The sequence below is a fragment of the Mustela putorius genome, unplaced genomic scaffold (genome assembly GCF_011764305.1).
Source record: "Mustela putorius furo isolate JIRA1106 unplaced genomic scaffold, ASM1176430v1.1 tig00003870_pilon_pilon_pilon, whole genome shotgun sequence".
Taxonomy (NCBI): domain Eukaryota; kingdom Metazoa; phylum Chordata; class Mammalia; order Carnivora; family Mustelidae; genus Mustela; species Mustela putorius.
Window position 1 is genome coordinate 9,899,971 of NW_025422022.1, and position 21,224 is coordinate 9,921,194.

Sequence of the window (21,224 nt, forward strand, 5' to 3'; positions counted from 1 at the left end):
TTCATCAAGATAAAAAGCTTCTTCACAGCAAAGGAAATCAACATAACTACAGAATGGGGTTCCTACAGAATGGGAGAAGATATTTGCGGATGATGAACCTGATGAAGGATTAGTATCCAAAATTTACAAGGATTTCACCAAATTCATTATCCAAAAAACAAATAACCCAGCTAAGAAATGGACAAAGATATGAAGAGACACTTTAAAAAAATACAGATGGCTAATAGACAATGAAAAGATGCTCAATATCACTAATCATCAGGGAAACACAAATCAAAACCATGATGAGATACCACCTCACACATTTTAGACTGGCTAAAATTAACAACACAGGAAATAACAGATGTTGGTGAGGATGCAGAGAAAGGGGAATCCTCTTGCATTGTTCATTGGAATGCAAACTGGTGCTGCCACTCTAGAAAACAGTATGGAATTTCCTCAAAATGTAAAAATAGAGCTACCTTATGACCCAGCAATTGCACTAGTATTTACTCAAAGGGTACAAAAATACAGATTCAAAGGGATACATGCACCCCAATGTTTCTAGCAACATTATCAATAATAGCCAAACTATGGAGAGAGCCCAAATGTCCATCGACTAATGAATAGATAAGAACACACACACACACACATACACACACACACACGCGCGCACGCGCGCGCGCGTGCGCAAATATTACTCAGCCATCAAAAAGACTGAGCTCTTGCCATTTGCCATGATATGAATGGAGGTAGAGTCTACTACACTAAGTGAAGTGAGTCAGAGAATGGCAAATACTATATGATTTCACTTATATGTGGAATTTGAGAAAGAAATCAGGAATACATGGGAAGGGGGGAAAGAAAAAAGGGGAGAGGGAAACAAGCCATAAGGGACTTTTAACAGTAGAGAAAAAATTGTGTTGTTGGAGGGAGGTGTGTGGCAGGTGGACTAGATGAGTGATAGAGATAAAAAAGGGCACTTGTTGGGAAGAGCACTGGGTATTGTATATAGTGATGAGTCACCAAGTTACATAACAGAAACCAATATCGCTCTATATGTTAACCACCTAAAATTTAAAACAAAACAAAATTACCCCCCCCCCAAAAGGCTGCAATCATCAAAAGGCTTGACTAGGGCTTCCAAGGTGGCTCACTCAGAAGTCTCAGTCCTTGCGACATGAGCCTCTCCATAGGCTTCTTGCATGGTTTCCCCCATAACATTCCAGCTGGCTTCTTTCAGAGCAAGAGACCCAAAGATAAAGCAAGGTAGAAGCCATATCATTTGGAAATGATACACCATCACTTCTAGCATATTCTAGTAGTCACAGAGACCAACCTTGTTATGGGAGGGGACTTACACAAGGGTATGAATACTAGGAGTTGGGGAACATTGAGGGCTATCTTGGAAGCTGGTTATCACAACACACAGGAAGTTTTACAAGAGCAGAAAAATCTCAAAAGTAGTGAAAAACATGGCAGATGTTGCTAATATGTCTCAAGTGATTTTAAAATTAGGTATAATTTCACACACACACACACACACAAGTGTAGTCCCTCTGGATAAAAAGCCACTTGTGCCAGTGTTCAGGTAGCTATTAAATTGTCTTGCATCCATCTTTATCCCGTTATTAATTCAAGGAAAGCTAGATATTAAAGCTTTAAAAGAAGAGTCAGACAAAGTCGATATTAGACCCATATTATTAGAGGAAACAGTGCTGGCCTGAATGCAAGGCATGGAACCATCTCTTTAAGAGGCCACCACCTTTGGAGATCGCTGTGAACTTCAGAATTCCATAGTTCTATTCACATTGGCTAAAAATCTGAATTAGGACCGGTAAACACTGTGGAGCTGGAATTCTAGGTAGCAGTTATAAAAGCAAGGCACTCACCCCTCTCCTTCATGGGCCCCACAAAATTAGCCAGAAAGAAAAGAGGATTCATACCAGAACTTTGTGGAGTGGATAGCTCATTTAATGGTAACTTTAGACAGAGCTAAGATGTACTAATAATAATTCCACAGATTCTGGGTTTTCTAGCAAAGTATGCATATTTATAGAAAAGAACAAATGTCTCAGCAGCTACTTACTAAATTTAGTTACAAGAAAAATCCCAAAAGTCTCCTTTTGGGATATTTTTGTAAAATCTATTTAAAATATATGTTACTAATGCAAACTTCTAAGGTTGACATTGCAGTTAATAACACTGATCCTTATTTACATTTTGTATTTTCTACATGAATGATTTTGAATGACATCACTGCATTTAGTGACATCTTATTTATTTATTTATTTATTTGTTTTTAGAGAAGGAGGGGGAGAGAGAGGGGCTGGAAGAGAGGCAGAGGGACAGTGAGAGGGTCTTAAGTAGACTTCATGCCCAGCATGGAGCCCGAGGAGGGGCTCGATCTCACAACACAGAGATCATGATCCATGCCAAAATCAAGAGTTGAATGCTTAACCAACTGAGCCATCCAGGTGCCCTGGTATTATACTCATTTTGGGTGAGGAGGTGCTTGGATTTTTGACTCGTGTTAGATATGCAAAATACTGACATACATACTTCCTCTATACAGCCCGGGTTCTTCTTCTGCTGGAGTCCTCTATCAATCAGTCATTTAACTTTTAAAAATTTAAATTTTTAAACAAAAATTCAAAGAACTCTAGCATAACTGCAGGACAGATTATCCTTTATGGTCGATACTGTATTTATCTACACCCTGTGTGAATAACTAAAAATGATAATTTTTCAGAAAGATTGAAAGTAAGGATGTCACATCATCACTAGCCCTTGGACACTCTCCTAAGTAGAAAGAAACGTGTTTGCTAGTAACTTCCAAATCTTATTAGAAAAAACTTACAGAAAAGTTGCAAAAACAAAATAGTAAAAAGCATACTTACTTACCTTTACTCAGATTCACCTATTGATAATATCTTACCCCATTTGCTTATCCTTTGTTCTCTTGCCTCTTTCTATCAACCAGTTGCTTGATCTATCCAGAGAGGAATGCCAAAGGGTATATTAATATTGAGAGAGGGAGGGGGGCAAAAAGGAGAGGGAGAGAGAATATTTACATGCAGTTGTGTGTGTGTTTGTCTGTGTATATATGTACATACATATTTTTTTCTGAAGCCATCATGGTTCTTTATCCCTAATATGTTACTGTGTATTTCCTAAGAATAAGAATGGGATAGCCTCTTTCATGACCACAGCATAGCTGTCAACTGCAGTACATTTAAGGTTGATAATTTATATATTTTTAAAATTTTTGTTCAAATTCCAGTTAGTTAACATGCAGTGTGATATTGGTCTCAGGTGCACAATATAGTGACTGAACACTTCACATCACCTGGTTCTCATCACAAGTGGCCTCAATTTCCATCACCTACTTCACACATCCCCCCCCCCCCACCTCCCTTCTGGTAGCTGTCAATTTGTTCTCTAGAGTTAATAATCTCTTTCTTGGTTTGACTCTATTTTTTCCCCTCCTTTGTTCATTTTCTTTTGTTTCTTAAATTCCACATATGAGTGAGATCATATGGTATTTGTCTCTCTCTGACTAATTTATTTTACTTAACATAATACCTTCTAGTTTCATCCACATCATTGCAAATGGCAAGATTTCATTCTTTTTATGGTTGAATAATTGTCCCTTGTATAAATATACACACTTTCTTTATCCATTCATCAGTCTCTAGACACTTGGGCTATTTCTATAATTTGGATACTGCACATTATGCTTCTATGAATATCAGGGTGCATGTATCCCTTTGAATCTGTATTCTTATATTCCTTGGGTAAACATCTAACAGTGCAATTACTGGATTATAGAGTAGCTCTATTTTTAACTTTTTGAGGAAACTCCATACTGTTTTCCAGAGTGGCCACACCAACTTTCACTCCCACCAACAGTATAAGAGGATTCCCTTACTCTGCATCCTTGTCAGCACCCGTTGTTTCTTGTGTTGGTTTTAGCCATTCTGACAGGTATGAGTTGATATCTTATCACCGTTTTGATTTGTAATTCTCTGATGAGCAGTGATGTTGAGCATCATTTTATGTGTCTCTTAGCCATCTGGAAACCTTCCTTGGAAAAGTGTCTATTCACATCTTCTGCCCATTTCTTAACCATATTATTTGATTTTTGGGTGTTGTTTGGTGAATTCTTTATAGATTTTCAATACCAACCCTTTATCAGGTATGTCATTGCAAATATCTTCTCCTGTTCCATAGGCTGCCTTTTAGTTTTGTTGATTGCTTCCTTCACTGTGCAGAAGCTTTTTATTTTGAGAAAGTTCCAGTCATTTACTTTTGCTTTTGTCTCCCTTGCCTCAGGAGACATAACAAGAAAGAATTTGCTATAGCCATGTCAGAGAGGTTACTGCCTGTATTCTCCTCTAAGACTTTTATGGCTTAATGGCTCAAATTTAGGTCTTTAATCCATTTTAAATTTATTTTTGTGTATGTTGTAAGTAAGTGGTCCAGTTTCATTCTTCTGCATGTTGTTACCCACTTTCCCCAACACCAGTTGTTGAAGAGACTGTCTTTCCCATTGGCCAGTCTTTCCTGCTTTGTTGAAGATTAATTGACCATATAGTTGTGGGTTCTTTTTTGAGTTTCCTGTTCTCTTTCATTGGTCTGTGTGTCTATTTTGTGCTGGTGCCATGCTGTTTTCATCACTACAGCTTTGTAATATAACTTGAAGTCTGGAACTGTGATGGCTCCAGCTTTGCTTTGCTTTTTCACAATTGCTTTGGCTATATGGGATCTTTTGTGGTTCCATACAAATTGTAGGATTGTTTGTTCTGGCTCTGTGAAAAATGCTTTTGGCATTTTGATAGGGATTTCATTGAATCTGTAGTTTCCTTTGGGTCATATACACATTATAATAATATTTTTTTCTTCCAGTCTATGAGCATGGAGTGCTTTTCAGTTCTTTATGTCATCATTAATTTTTTTCATCAGTGTTTTATAGTTTTCATGGTACAGGTCTTTCACCTCTTTAACACTGATAATTTAATCTGCTCTTTGAATTTCAATTTTCTCAACTGACACCAGAAAGTCCTTTATAGCACTTTTTCCCTGCAAGACAGGATCTGGAATCAGTTCAGTCTAAGATCTGGCTCCAGTGCAGAGCTCAGTCTAGAGTCAGATATCTTTTACCTGGAAATTTTCAAAGCCTTAATTTGCCTTTTAGAACATTGGCAATTTTTTTTAGCAGTACAGTTCCCCTTCTTCTTTTTTAATAAACACTTCCTACTTTTGAGGTTGTCTGATATTTCCCCATCATTCTACTCAGGTTATGCATTCTAGGCTGGAACACTCCAAGAGTAATGTCATGTTCACTAGGTGTCACATCTGGAGGCACTCAATGTCCATTTGTCCCTCTGTGGTGATGGTAATTTTGATTGCTCAGCCAAGGTGTTTTCCAATTTCTCTCTTAAAACTAATAAAACTGTGGGAGAAATTTTAAGATCATGAAAATAACATCATCAAATTTTCCCCCTACACTTAGCATCTATTATGGATCCTTGCTTGTTCTTGATTTTTTTTTTCTTGCTTGATCTTTATTACAATGGCTGCAAAACAATGATTTTGTAACTCCTGCATTCCTTCTGAACTGATGTGTCAGCTCTCCACATTCTACTGGAAGCCAAAGTCCTCCCCTTTCCTACATTTACTTATCTAGTTATTTATCCAATTAGTATCAGTTTTATCCACTTATCTATTTATTATTAGGGCTCATGAATACCCATGATTAGTAATTTATTATTCATTAGTGGACTTAATTGTTTTTTGTGCTCACACTGTTCCAGATTTGGCCAGTGCAACCCCCTTCAAGCTGGTTCCTGTGTTGTAACATACCCCTTAATTTGAAGGAATGCTGCCTTGTTTCTGGCATAACAGGAAGCCTACTCTCATCGTTCCTTCGTTATTCCTTACATGCATTTCCAATCTGGTTATTTGTTGTTGTTTTTCATGCAGCACAGGACGCTGGGAATAGAATACTTTAAAGAGCATGGTTATAAAAGACAGATATGATATAGACTAAAACTAAAGCTGAGACAGGAAAAATAAAACAACCCTACAGAATTTTGGGGTAGTGGAATGATAATCACAAAGATGGCCCAAGTTATTAGGAAACTATTTAATCAGATCAAATTAAGTTGTTATTAATAGTGTGGTTTTGTAAATATTTGGTGCTTAAATGTGATGATTATATTTATTTGTGCATATTAATAAGCTAGACGATTTTTTTTAATTTAAAAAAGAGCTTGTGCTTTTATTTTTAAATTGATAATAGTTGGTATCAAATAACTACAATACTCCACATACCATAATATTCTCCAAGATATATTTTTTATATAATAATATAAATGTTTTATTTCTAGAAGTGTAGTAAATGGTGACTAGCAAATTTTTATTAAATTGAGCACAATTCTGTGAGCTGAGAGCTTTCTAAAATTTAGAAATAAATCTGCAAATATTCATACAATGTATAGATCTGGCTTCTTTTGTCTAACATTATACTTAAGAGATTCATCTTAAGAGTTGCTTATAGAGATCATTTGTTCTTTTTCATTTCCATGAAGTATGACTCTGTAATGAAGATATTAAAATCATTTTTGTATATTTTGCTTTTGATGGCCATTTGGGTTATTTCCAGTTTGGGGCTATTATGGATACATTTACTATGGACGTACATGTCCATGTCATAAGGCATTTGTGTGTTTACCTATATTTATGTATAATGTGTGTATAATGTGCTTTCCAGAGTGGTTTTACAAGGTTGCATTCCTACCAGCTTTCATGAGAGCTCCAGTTCTCCCACATCCTCACCAAAACTTGGCATTGAATGACTTTAAAGTCTTAGCCAGATTGACAGATGTATAATGACATGTCATTGAGCTCTTTATTTGAATTTACTTTTAAGTAATGATGTTGAGCATCTTTTCTTATGCTTATTGGACATTTGGATTTTCCTTTGTGAGAAGTGCCTATTCAAGTCTTTTGCCCATTAAAAAAATATATATATCAAATTGTGTTGTCTGTCTTTTCTTTATTGTTTATAAATATATTCTAGTTACAAGTCCTGGGCACCTGGGTGGCTCAGTGGGTTAAAGCCTCTGCCTTCGGTTCAGGTCATGATCCCAGGGTCCTGGGATCGAGCCCCACATCGGGCTCTCTGCTCAGCAGGGAGCCTGCTTCCTCCTCTCTCTCTGTCTGCCTCTCCGCCTACTTGTGATCTCTGTCTGTCAAATAAATAAAATCTTTAAAAACAAACAAAATCTAGTTACAAGTCCTGTTTCATCCACAAATCTAAAAATATCTTCTCCCATTCTGTGGCTTGCCTTTCAACTCCCCTAATGATGCCTCTCTTTATTTTTTAAAGATTTTATTTAATTTTTAAAAGATTTTATGTATATATTTGAGAGAGAAAGAGAGCACAAGCAGGGGAGGAGCAGAGGGAGAAGTAGACTCCCTACAGACTAAAGAGTCTGATGGGGTGGGCTCCATCCTAGGACCCTTGGATCATGACCCAAGGATGCTTAACTGACTGAGCCACCCAGGTACCCCTAAGATTTTATTTTTAAAGTAATTTCCACACTCAGTATAGGGCTGGACCTCACAATCCTAAGATTTATAACATGCTTCACCCACTGAGCTAGCCAGGAACCCATGTCTTTTCTTTATTTAAGAACACCACCTGTAGGCGAATAATACATTATATGTTAACTTAAAAAAATAATAAAGATTTAAAAAATTGCATGTAGTTTATTTTTATTAAGTTGTTGAATATGTGAGCATAAAGATGTTTGTAGTATTCTTTTATTATCCTTTTAATAAATATAGGATCTATAGTTATTATGTCTATTTGATTTCTGATATTGGTAATTTGTATGCTCTTTATTTTTATCTTTGTTATGCTTGTTAAAAGTTAATCAATTTTATTTCTTTTTTTTGAAGAATGAGCTTTTTGTTTCATTTACTTTTTAATTGTTTCCATATTTTCAATTGCACTGACTTCTGATCTTATCTTTATTAGTTCCTTCCTTCTACTTATTTTAGATTTATTTTCCTAAGTTCTTGAGGTAGGGTTATTGATATGAGAATTTCCTTTTCTCTTATATGGACATTTAGTGCTAAAAATTCCCCTATCAACATTGTTTTAACTGCATCAACATATTTTGGTATGTTACATTTTTAATTCTGTCTTGTGATGAATGAAAGTTCTTAACATTAGTAGCATCAACATGCCTGCTCATTCTTTTATTGTTAGTGCTTTTCATGTCCTGTTTAAAAATCTTTGCTTCTGGGGCACCTGGGTGATTTAGTTTTAAGCGTCTGCCCTCAGCTCAGGTCATAATCCCAGGGTCCTGGAATTGAGCCCTGCATCAGGCTCCCTGCTCAATGGGGAGCCTGCTTCTCCCTCTCCCACTCCCACTGCTTGTGTTCCCTCTCTTGCTGTCTCTGTCAAATAAATGAATAAAATCTTCTTAAAATTTTTTTTTTACTTTGGTCATAAAATATACTTCTGTGAAAAGATTTTCTTCTAGAAACCTTATTGTTTCCCTTTCACACTTAGGTTCATGATCCATTTGGAATTGAATTTGTGTATGGTGTGAGATAGGGATCAAGGTTTGTTTTCCATCATATGAATATCTAAGTGATCAAGCAATATTCATTGAAGAGTCCATCTTTCCCTCACAAAACTGCAGTGAGACTCTTGTCATAATCAGGTGACTGTTTATATATGGGTCTATTAAATTCTCTGTTCTCTTCCATTTGTCTAGTTATCCTACTTTGTTTTTGAATTCTATACCTTTATATCTTGATATACCTTTATGTCTTGATATCTTCTACTATAAACCCCCCAGCTATTTCCTTATTTGTCATGATAAAGCTAATCTTATCCCTTTGTATTTTCATTTAAATTTTAGAATCAGTTTGCCACTTTAAAATAAAAAAGCTTGAATTTTAACTGGAATTCCATTGACTCTATAGATCAATTTGAAAACACTGATGCCTTTACAAAGTGTGTCTTTTAATCCATGAGCATGAGAATGGTTTAGTCATCCCTCCTCATTTATTTACTCTTCTTAATTTCTTTTTTTGAATATTTTGTAGTTTTTCATGTAGAGGTCCTGCTCACCTTTTGTGAGATTTATTCATAGGTATTTGATGGTAATGATACTATTGTAAATGGTTCTTTTTAAAGTAAATTTCTAATTTTGTCAATGTGTTGAAACAAAATTGATGTTTTATACTGCTATTACATCAGTGATGTTGTCAAATTCACTTATTATTTCTAATAGTCTGGATTCTTATAGATTCTGTGTGTATACTATCATAACATATATAACTAATCAGAATTTTATTCTTGTTTCAAATCATTATATCTTTCTAACTTCTTTTCTTTTACTTAAGTCACTGCATTGACCAAGACCTCCAGTGTAATGTTGACAACAAGTGGTGAGAATGGACAAAGTTAGGAGCCTTTTGAAAATCTAGGTACCCAGGTCTCATCCCCTCAAAATTTAGTAGGTCCAGGTTGGGGGCCTTGAAAATCTACATTTTAACAAATATTCTAAGTGTTATCAATGTATGGGTGTCCTAGAAATACACTTTATTTATAATATTTTTAAAGCTTCAATCACCTGAAGAGTTTTCTTGATTAGGATGGAATATTGCTCTCTTCTTTCTTCCTTCTCTTCCCACTTTCATCTTCTTCCATGCTAGTGATAGATGTATAAAATGTTACTCTTCCAAGCACCCTATTTTGCTGCTTCTCTTTCCTGTCTCTAGGTCTCGATATAACATACATGTATGGGTCTTCAGTGTTAAAGTGTTGACTGGCTTTAGAAAAGAAAAAAAAAATCCTCATCCTGCATCAGCAGTTCTACTAAAAAAGAAACAATCTTTTTTAAAAAATATATTCAAAAGTTGTTGAGATCACAGTTGAATTCAGTTCTTTCTTTTTTTTTTATTATTTTTTTAAGTTTTTTTTAATTTTTTTTAAGTTTTTTTAAATTTTTTTTTAAGATTTTATTTATTCATTTGATACAGAGAGATCGCAAGTAAGCAGAGAGGCAGGCAGCTAGAGAGGAAGGGAAGCAGGCTCCCTGCTGAGCAGAGAGCCCGATGCGGGACTCGATCCCAGGACCCTGAGATCATGACCTGAGCCGAAGGCAGTGGCTTAACCCACTGAGCCACCCAGGCACCCGAATTCAGTTCTTTCTATATACACACCCACACATGCATACACACAAACAATCATATGGGTGTTGTCACATGATAGAAACAGTATGAGGAAAAAAAAACAGATTCCAAAAGATGCACAATTGTATAAAATAAAACTTGAATAATACGAAATCATTTGAGAGAAATATGGGTACCATGTGGTTTCCTAAATATGGCTCATTCCAAATCAAAGGAACAATGTATTTTCTTAGATTAAGAGACAAAATATGCCATGGATGTTCATGGAAGGAAGAAGAGATAGAAAAATAGCTGCAAATATCCTAGAGTATTAGAGCTGGACAGGGCCTTAAGATCCCATTAGCTGACCCCACCGTTCCTACAGCTGAGGTGACAGATCCAACCTGGTAAAGTGAGTGACTTGCCAGTGTTACTTGGTGAGGTAGTGGTAGTACTGGGCGCAGCACCCAGCTTCCCAGATTCCATACAAGAGCTTCCTGCCTGATGTCCCTCAGATAGTTTATGATAAGAGATCATATATATGGAAGGAATCCTAGAGAATAAAGAATGTGGATACATCGGAACAAACCTACTGAAGTGAGTCCTTCATGCGGGATAAGAGGGAGCTACATGAATGGGATCAATTTTGTGAACAAATTGTAAGAAAGATGTGAGAAGGTAGGCAAGGTGAAAAGGGAATGGGAAAAACTAGGTAAGATAAAGAAAAGAGTAAATTAAGGAAGTAAAAAAAATGGAAGAGAACAGTCAGAAATAAAAACACAATAAAATAATTCAAGAACATGTAGATAGACATAGTATCTTTATGTCGTTTTTGCCAAAAGTGTATCTATCTAGAATTACTTCAGTAATAAAATGTCCATAATGAAATTGTATGAAGATACATTGAGATTCCTTTAAAGAAAGGTACACCTAAAGTAATGGCAATGTTAAGTTCTTAAACTTCTAAAATGCCGAAATAAGATCTAGAAATCTAAAAATATACTTCTCTATATCAAGAATTGTGAAATGTTGGGGTGCCTTGGTAGCCCAGTGGGTTAAAGCCTCTGCCTTTGGCTTGGGTCATGATCCCAGGATTCTGGGATTGAGCCCTGCATCGCATTGGGTTGTCTGCTCAGCTTCCCCCACCTCCCTGCCTGCCTCTCTGCCTACTTGTGATCTTTCTGTCAAATAAATAAAATCTTAAAAAAAAAAAAACCCAAAACCCATGAAATGTAAAATCAAAGAAACACAGGGAAAGCTAAAGCTAGGTGTTTCTTCAAATGACTCTATTGGGCTTTGTTTTTAAGACATGGTTGAAGAATGAAAATACAAGGGGATGGAGAATGGCTCCTATATTGAACAATCAAGTGGCACTGCCTTAATTCAAAGACAGAGTTTTTACAGTATTCAGAATTGTTGGACTTAATTTCCTTACTTCCGTACTTCCTTAAAAGCCTGAACCTAAATGTTACAATCATAATATTGGTTTACACCCTGACTAGCCATGTAAAAACATTAACCTTCATGGTTCATTTGATGAGCCAAAGGTTCCTATTGTGCCTCCTGGGAGAGGAGGCATCCATTTTTAATTCATGTTTCACAGAGATAAACGGGACATAATCATGAGCCAAATGTCATAGAAAAGTGAATTTTAAGTGTGGCTAGTCAACCAAATACATATACTTAGCAAGTCAATATACTGATTCAGGACACAGGATTTAAAATCAGGCAGATACGGGTTTGGTCCCCAGTTCACTCCTTGCTACTCATTACTTATGTAACGACTACTTCCTTCTCTTTTCTCCTACGTCCCCTCCCTTCTTCTATTTAAAAAAAAAAAAAAAAATCTACTGAGCATTTACTATGTACTGGGTTCATGCCATAGACTAGTGGACCAGTTATCTGACATTGTTGAGGGAGAACATGGGAAGTTTATAGGGAAGAAATTTGTGGTGTGTGACACAAGCAAATGTGTAGATGCAGAAGTGAGCCAGACTGGGACAAATCCGAGCAGACTGGAAGCAAATAATGGGCGATGCGTTTGGAAAAACATGTTAAAATCAGGTTGTGAAGGGCTCTGCATGCCAGGATAAGCAATTTCAAATTAACTATGCAGATAATTGGCAAACAATTAGACACTGAATGGTTCAGGGGGAAGTCTAGTGCAGAAAGCCAAAGGAGGAGACTTCTTCAAGAACAGTTTACTATGTACTAAAAAACAGACAAGAAAGAAATGGATTTAACTGTTAAATGGATATGAAGACCTTTAAAATAACTTTGTTTGGCCGGTGGGGATGGAAACCAGTAGTGGGGATGAAAGAGGGGATTGGGGGTTAAGACATGGAGACTGTGGGACAAGAGATCCACAGGAAGCTTAAGCGGAATGGGAAGGAAATAGTCTTGTAGAGATTGAGGAAGCAGTGAGGCCAAGGGCAGTTGTATTTTTCCTAAGATGAAGAGTTACTAGCTATGTGTGTAGTGCAGAGAGACTGAAGATTCTAGGGAGCAAGAGTTTGAACTGACAGCCAAAGTGCGGAGGGAAGTCTGGCAGAGCTGGGCCAGCTTCCCTTCTTCCTCTGAGATTCAAGGGTATGACTGGACCCTGACATCTCCTTTGTAGCAGGGAGGGAATCAAGGCAACGTTTATCTGTGTACTCCAGGTGAGCTCTTACTAGAAAGGAGAGTGGCAACATCAGGCCATAAAAAGACCAAGTGACTGAGGCTGTGGAAAGACAAACATCAAAGAGTTTAGCCCATCAATAGATTCAGTAGGAGCATCAAACCATTCTGATTCACCTTTCTACTTCCTTCTGTGCTGTAATGTGGGAAGTTTGCAGTGCAAACATTCAAAGAAATGTAAAGTGCCCTTGATCTTCACCTCAATGGCACAGGGTTATAGAGACTACAAGTCCAATGCAAAGACCACTATTTGTCCCCTAAGTCCCCAAATAAAGAGAAAGTTAAAGGGTAAAACGAATGGATATTTTTGTAGACATAAACACATCCTAGAAGTTAGCGATTGTAAAAGAGGGTCACTCAGCTCTGTGGGAATATGCCTAGTGTACATTCAAAGCATCAACTCTGAAAACTTTATTGCCAAACTGCTCCCAGACTTGTCTATACTTCTTTTCCTCTACTTTCCACCTCCAGGGTTCAAGGGGGCTTCTGAGGATTGCAGATCTAGTTGCATCTTAATTTGAGCTCCCGGTTGGGAAAGAGGGACTGGAGGGGTACCCCGAATGCAGTGCCCTCCTCTGTGACCACCAGGGGCTGGTACTCCAGCAATAATAATTCCACGCAAGGAAAGCTTAAGTTGGTACAACTGGCCAGGCGTCCTCAGTCTCGAGGATCCTGTGGGTTAAGGAGACCCTAGTGTGCACTTGAAGAGCAGAGTAAGTGCGTTTGGCGGGAGAGGGCACAGTGCTGACTGGGCATCTTGGCTTTGGAGTCTTCCCTTTCGCATCAGCCTATCTGTGCCAACAGCTGAAAACTGGGGCTGCGGGCAGGAGGCGGGGTGTCAGTCGGGAACACTGACCCGTTGGCCCCGTGGCTGCAAGAGGAGTTAGGGGAGCCCTGGGAGCAAGCCAGTGATAGCCTGATCTCTGCTCCAGTCCACAAATCCTTAACGGATTTTCTTTCTCTCCCTTCACCCTTTTCTCTCCTTTGCTCTTTCTTTCTCGCTCCCTCTTTTTTTTTTTCCTTTTCCCCCTCTTTTCCCCCTCCCTCCCCGTCCCCTTCCCTTCCTCTCCCCTCCCCCTCTCCCCTCCCCCTCCCCGTGTGTGAGCCTCTTCCTTTCCCCTCCTCCCCTTTTCCGCCTCTCTCCTTCTCTCTCTCCATCTCCTTCTCCCTCTCAGCTCGCCGGGCGACCCTGCTCCTGCCTCCCACATTAATGGCGGCATCTTCGGAGGATGATATAGACCGGCGGCCCATCAGAAGAGTCCGCTCCAAGAGCGACACGCCGTACCTCGCCGAAGCCAGGATCTCCTTCAACCTAGGGGCAGGTAAGGTCGACCCTCCCGCCGTACACTCTCCTGCACCTCGCTTCCTCGCCTCCCTTTCCTCCTCAGCGGCTGGCTCAGCCCCCTGCCCCTCCTTGGGTGTCCCCCTCCCGGCAGTGCCCTCCCTCCAGCCCCCCTTCCTACCCAGCCAGGCTCCGGGCTCGCTCAGTCGCTCTTTGTGTCGCCGGTATTCCGAGGGGTGTGTATGTGTGTGTGTGTTGCGGAGGTGGGGGAGGGTAGCGCGTGGAGCCCTACAGCCGCCCAGGAGTCACAAGCGGGCTTTCCCCTTTCATGAGGAGAAGAAAGTGTTGTCAGTGATAACAATGATCTTAGGAATCACCGAGGCTGTCTGGGGATGCGAGTGCACTGGCTGTGGGCGGAGGGTCTGGCAAGGCTCTGCTGGTGAGGTCTGCTGGCAGGGCTACTACAGGGTGGAACTTGTTGGTGACATTCAGACTGGTGATTTTGCTGGTTTGCTACCACTGCTGCGGTGGGGGCTATGGAGAGGGTTGACAGCTAGGAACAGGACCTTATCCTTTCCCCCAAGCAGTTTGAGAACAACCTTGGGGGTGATAATAATAATAACACGGTCCATAGGCTACAGGATAGGTGATTTGATTCTGTCCGTGGTACTTGTGCCCAAAGTGACCCAGATGGAATGAAATGACACAAAGGACAACTGAGGTAAAGGAGGAAGGGAGATGGGAGGGAGGAGGGTAGAGAGGGTGGGAGGAAGGAACGGAAAGAGGGAAGAAGAAGAAGAAGAAGAAGAAGGGGCAGTAGAAAGGACTGAGGGATTCAGAAGATCAAATTGCTTCAGTTGAGACCTCTCTGGGTACCTGATAAGCAGCACCCAGTGTCTGCTGTCCGCTCTGCTGCAGCTGCTCCAGATTTGCAGGCAGACCTCACTCTCTGTGACTAGTAGATGGTCATTATCACTGGGAGGAAGTTGTTCACCACTAACTTCATACTGCTGCCTTTTCTGAATGCCTCCTGAGCTCCACCCCCTACTCCACCCCCACCCCGAGCTTGTGTTTCTTCCTTTCTGAAATCCCTTAGTGTTCCAGTAATTCCAGTGCAAAAAGTGTGAGGGCATTTTCTCGGAGACCCTCCCTCAAGATAGGTTTGAAAACCAGATAATACCATTTTCCTTAGCAAACTAAATCTTGGAAATGGAACTGAATCAAAGTATGTGATTGTGCGCGTGTGTTGGAGCAAAGGGGACCTTCAAATGATAAATACTGTATACACTATTGAGAAGTTTGGACAAAAGATTAAAATTCTGATTAGAGAAACAGGATGTGGTGTCCAAGTGACCATATCTTCACGAATGGAAGAATGGCAACAGAAAGTACCAAAGTGGCTATGGCTCTTGGAGTATTATTTTCCTGTCTCGGTGATTTGGGGTTTTGATCGTATGTTCCTTGTCACTCCTAAAATGTTTTCCTCTGGCTTTAGGGCTGGGGAAATGAGGTCTTTAGTGGGGGCACTTTTGGCCATTTTTGTGCTTTGCTGTAGTAGCCTGTGGTCTCATTATGGAACTGTTAATCCTTCACTTGTATGTTCCACATTCAGGATGTGGTTGTGAGGGGTCTTCAGAAGGACTGAGAAGAGTTTCTTTTAAGATTGAGATTGTTTTCTCACTGAGAAATATTAGAAATTTTACCATTGACCCCTTTGCTACCAAACACTGGTATATTCCTTAGGGTCTAATGCTTATTAGGACCGGAGAAAAAATGGATGGAGTGGCAGTTAGTAAAAGTTGTTTACCTTGTTTTACTTACAACAAAGCAATAACATAAAATACTAAAAGAGAGCTTCAAGTTTCAGCCACTCCTGACTTGGGTTGAGCCATTTTGCCACCAGATTAAACCCAGTGACTTGCAATCTTTTATTCTGGTTGAATTACTCTGGAGGCCAATTAAATGTCTGGACTTTTCAGACAAGACTTGTCTCCCTATAATCTGGAAATAAACAAGTCCAACAGTCCCTCCTATATGTCCCTTAGAATTACCCCCCAAAAGCAAAATTAAGAAAGACACCAGCAAGAAAGAGAAATGCCATGCAGGGGATGTTGGAAAGAAGCAGCTTTGGGCTGTGTTCTGCGTTTAGGGGAGCTGTCCTCTGTCTGTGGTGCTGAAACGAGGGACTGTGTGACATGACTGTAAGCAAGATATGCGGGGGAGGGGTGCCCGTCCCTCCAAGTGATGGAATCCCAGGGAAAACACAGAAGATCTAGCCACCAAAAACTTTTCTATCCCTGCCCACCTACATTTACCGCCTATTTACTACGCCTGGCGTCTACTGCTCCTCTGCTCAAATCAAGCAGTTCTGCTCTAATTTTGTGCAGGCTGCTCACTCCCGGTGCTTTGTTTATTTTCCAGCTGGTTTCTGGTTGCTTTTCTGACATAGTAAGATCTACTCGCAGATGTGCCTTTCCCCCGCGTTTAAAAGTAATTGTAACCCCTGGTTTAAAAAGCAAACAGCCTTGTTTATTTCCTTGAGCAGCAAGTTGTAATTAAACTATTAGTGTCGTTATCAGCGTTACTGAACAGAGGAGCCTGCACACTTTGGATAAATTACATAATTTGGGCATAGAGAGAATTTTGTTTGTCTTTTAACAACAATTTACAAACAATTAAGCAAGGAAGCTTTACTCTGCTCTTTATTCCCACTCCTCTTCTACCCCTCAAGTAGTCACTCATTGTTTATTCTTTCCAGAAAAATTCCTTATTGCTTTAAACTATTTATGTTTAATATTTGCTTTCTCACACCTATTCATTATATGTAAACCCATGTTTAATATTTTAGAGGTTTAGTAATGCTTCATGGAATAAATATACATATATTCATTTTATTTGGCTATCACAAAATCATTTTGGATACCAACACCCTTAAACTAATCTATATAGTTGCCAAATAAAGTAGACTGGGCATTTTGAATACTAACTAAATACTCAAGCATCCTTTCAACTATATCTTGTCCCTGAGGGCACTTAATAATATCATTTCAGAAATAACTCCACAGCTTGAGTGAAGGATATACTCATTCACCTACAGTCCCATGTCAGTCAAAGAATAGCACCAAAATGTGGGTCTTAAATCATTTTATGAAGATGCAAATTTCAAGTTTCAGCCTAAATTGCCGGAGTATAGAACAGAAATTTTCAGAACCGTGACTTCCATTTTTTTCTAAAGGAGCCTCTTTTGTAGGTTTTTAGCTTCTACTCAGCACGTAGTATATTATGCTAATATTGATAATGATTGTTTACTGAAAATAGTATAAATGCCAGAGAAAATTAAGCCAATGTATCTGCTAAAACTTACCCAGACACATCAGACCTCATTTAAAACATTGAAAGAGGGTTTTTTTTTCCCTGAGAAATTAAAATGTGTTATAAGGACATCGTGTAACAGAAGAATATGTTCACACTATTAGTAGCAAGTGTTTCTAATTGTGTTCTCACTTAGTAATGAACATCACTGACATCTAGCTTGTGAGAACTTACCCTGCCTTATGAGGTCATTCATTCACTGCATTGAAGTGAATGCAGTGAAGTTGCATCTCATCTGGTGAATATTTTCCTATAAGCTAGTGTGTTTCTTTAATCTTTATATTGAGAGCACATAGAAGAGTATTTGACACATAGAAGGTGCTGAAACTGGAAAGTTCTCTGCAATTACATACTAAGGTGAATGGATGTGTTATGGTAAATAGAAGATTTAAGCAGACCAAAAATTTCTTTGAGGATGTCAAAAGAAGGAAGGCTAGTCACCCTGATGATGATTTAGGATTGTTTAAAACCCAAAACCAATATTGAGCCACGACTGAGAACAGTAAGAACTTCTCTAATCATAAGGAAGTTTAACCTATGTTGACATTTCAGAATTGCTTCTGTGTGGAGTAGATTTTAAGTTAATAGCATGGTCAGCCTCAGAATACCTATCCTCCTTAGGAGGTCAAGATCTGTTTTAGTTTCGATGTCACCCAAGAATAGCTGTTTCTGACTTCTACTGCTTTTCCACTCTTTTAGGCACAGAGGATAAAGGCAGTCCAAATTGGCTTGTTCTGGCTACTTCTAAGAATGGGTGGGTCAGGGGTCCCTGGGTGGCTCAGTGGGTTAAAGCTTCTGACTTCTGCTCAGGTCATGATCCCAGAGTTCTGGGATCAGAGCCCCACATAGGGCTCTCTGCTCAGCAGGAAGCCTGCTTCCTCCTCTCTCTCTGCCTGCTTCTCTGCCTACTTGTGATCTCTGTCTGTCAAATAAATAAATAAAATCTTAAAAAAAAAAAAAAGAATGGGTGGGTCAACTAGATTAAGTTATAAACTGGATTCAGGGGGTTCTCTTTTCTGCCTTTCTTGAGGAGGAAGTCTTTATCTCTTAAATTATGAAAACCTGTGATACTGAAAAGTGACAGCCCAGAATGTGCCATCATCACATAGCAATGAGAACTGTCCCTAGGCAAAACTGTGAATATTGTCATACTCAACCAAGATTGTTTTACCAATCTGAAGGTCTTGGCAATCATCTTTCTTTACTCTTTCAGTGAAGAGTGCCAGTGTCTCTTTCATTTTTTAAAAAAATTATTTATTTATTTATTTATTTATTTATATTTATTTTACCGATTTCAAATTGAAGGCTGATCATATGGGTCTGGCTTTAATTTGGTGGTCCCAAAATCTCCTTGGAAGTATTGCTTCTAAAAAGTAGGAAGGGAGGGAGGGAGGGAGAGAAGGAGGAAGGTCGGAAAGCAGGAAGGAAATACTGCTTCTCACGTTCAGTAGCCACATTCCAAATGGATGACCATGTAGTTGACCAGAAACCTCTTTTATGAATCTTTCTGAGGTTCTGCCCTCCTTCTTTACTGTCATTAAAGCTAACCAACTTGGTAATCTCATTATGTAATACATTCAGATGGTACTGATGAAACTGCTTCAGGCAGTATAAATAATATAAACAAAGTTAAGGAAAGTAAATAATTAACAATATGAGAATATGGGAAGCCCTTGGCTGTTAATATTTAACGTGGCTGCTTATCATGTCATCATTTCAACAGCAATCCATATGTTTATGAGACAATTCAAGTACAAAATCTGTGTCACATGGTTAAATTTTCTTGGGATCTCTGGCCTGGGCATTATTCAATTTTTTTTTAAACATCTAAGTATTATATTTACTATTATCTAACCACTAAATGATAAGTTACTTGTTTAGTTTGTCTATAAAAGATATATATTTTTATTTTTATGCAAGACCATGGAGATGTATTTTATATGGAAAGTATGAATCAAGAGACAGAAAAGCTTGATTTTAATATATCTGCATCTGATAGCATGGGCAAGTCATTTAATTTTTCTAGGCTTGATTCATTCAGCCCTAAGATGAGGGATCTAGATTTTTTTTTAAGATTTTATTTATTTATTTGACAGAAAGAGATCACAAGCAGGCAGAGAGGCAGGCAGAGACAGGAGGAAGCAGGCTCCCTGCTGAGCAGAGAGCCAGAGGCCAGCCTCCATCCCAGGACCCTGAGATCATGACCCCAGCTAAAGGCAGAAGCTTAGCCCACTGAGCCACCCAGGCACCCTAGGTTTTAAGACTGCTAAAGTCTCATCCAACCTAAAGATTTCCTATGAATACCTGGTACTTCTAGCTCTAGCTGTACTACTAGATATACACTATACCACTGATTTTTATATGCTGTCTTATTTATGGTATAAAACATACAGTGGAATAGCATAATTATATCAATAATTAAAAATATTTAAGTTATGAAAATAAGCTTAATTTAAAGAAGAATTGATAAATATTAATAATCAATATTCTTGGGAGGCACATTTACATTAATCATCTTAATTAAAATGTTTTAAATTTGAATATTTAGGGATTCGAGTCTTTAACATTGTTGATGCTTTATAAATAATATCTATTGAATGATTGAATAGGTATTGGAGAAATCATGGCAGTAAATGAAAAGTGAGAAAACGAAATATTAACCCAGTCTCCCAATTGGCATTAGCCTGTCCTCTTTTATAATTAAAATGAATAGAGTATATAAGATCTATATTTTCCATTTATCCTTTTAAATTACTAGGGAAGGTAAATATATCCCTTTGGAATTCAGATAGAATAACCCTAACTTCTAGATACTAAGTGTAAAACTAGGTCATGGATTACAAAGAATTTTTTTTTCCTTTTTCTTTCCCAGCATATATGGTGACAGGAGCAAATAAATTGTTGGTTAGAATAAGTGCAAAAAAATGTATTTCATGCATATGTTTCATTGCCAACCAAAAATGTTTTAATACAACACATGGAGTTACTCCTTGATATATGCAACTTCAGTTCGTGGTTATTTATTATACAAGCAGGCATTAAGACCCAAGTGGAAGCAGAAGATAGTTTGTAGAGCTATTTTTTCTTTTTGGCTTGATAAGGTGAAAAAAGGGACATGTATTATAGCCAATGTATTATGTCATGTAAACGGAAGAGGCCCTGAAAGAACTATTAATAGAGATAATATTTCCTCATTGTGTGATACAAGAATTCTAGCATTTTCCCCCTTTGTTTCATCACTGTCCCCATCCACTTTGGTCGGTGATAAAGTGGATGTGATTTCAGGAGGAAAAAAAGTGAGCCATGTTGACATCTTAATTGCTTTAATTTACAAGTCTTTTATATAATGTAAGATAGTTAAATAAAAGACAAAATCAATTTAATGGCCTTATTGAATGATGATGGATTGGTGTGACTTTCTACAGGTTGTTGAAGGACAACAGGAATAGTCACACTACTAGTTATTTAACATTTATAAAGACAAGTGTTCTGTAAAAGCCTGTAGCTTTCTTATTGATCTTTTCTACCACATCTCTATACCCTAAACTAACAATTTAGGAACAGTGTCTTTGAATAGTTAACATTTGGGCTGTAATTGTAGTTACGAGAATTCAAAGTACATCTTGGTTTTGAAACTATACTGAACATTATCAATATGATTATTTGCCATTTATAGACATAGAGATCCCATTATTTCTGGATCTCTACCAAA

General features: G+C 38.3%; 1 protein-coding gene across 5 annotated transcripts in view; it reads left to right on the forward strand.

Annotated features, from left to right (window-relative positions):
* PHACTR1 (phosphatase and actin regulator 1) overlaps positions 1-21,224 on the forward strand; it is a 550,281-nt gene that overhangs the window by 28,995 nt on the left and 500,062 nt on the right. For all 5 annotated transcript variants that reach the window (XM_045066953.1, XM_013056847.2, XM_045066954.1 and 2 more), the window contains one exon: positions 14,034-14,180. In XM_045066953.1, coding sequence (XP_044922888.1) covers positions 14,034-14,180 — 147 coding nt within the window. The remainder of the gene's footprint in view (positions 1-14,033; positions 14,181-21,224) is intronic.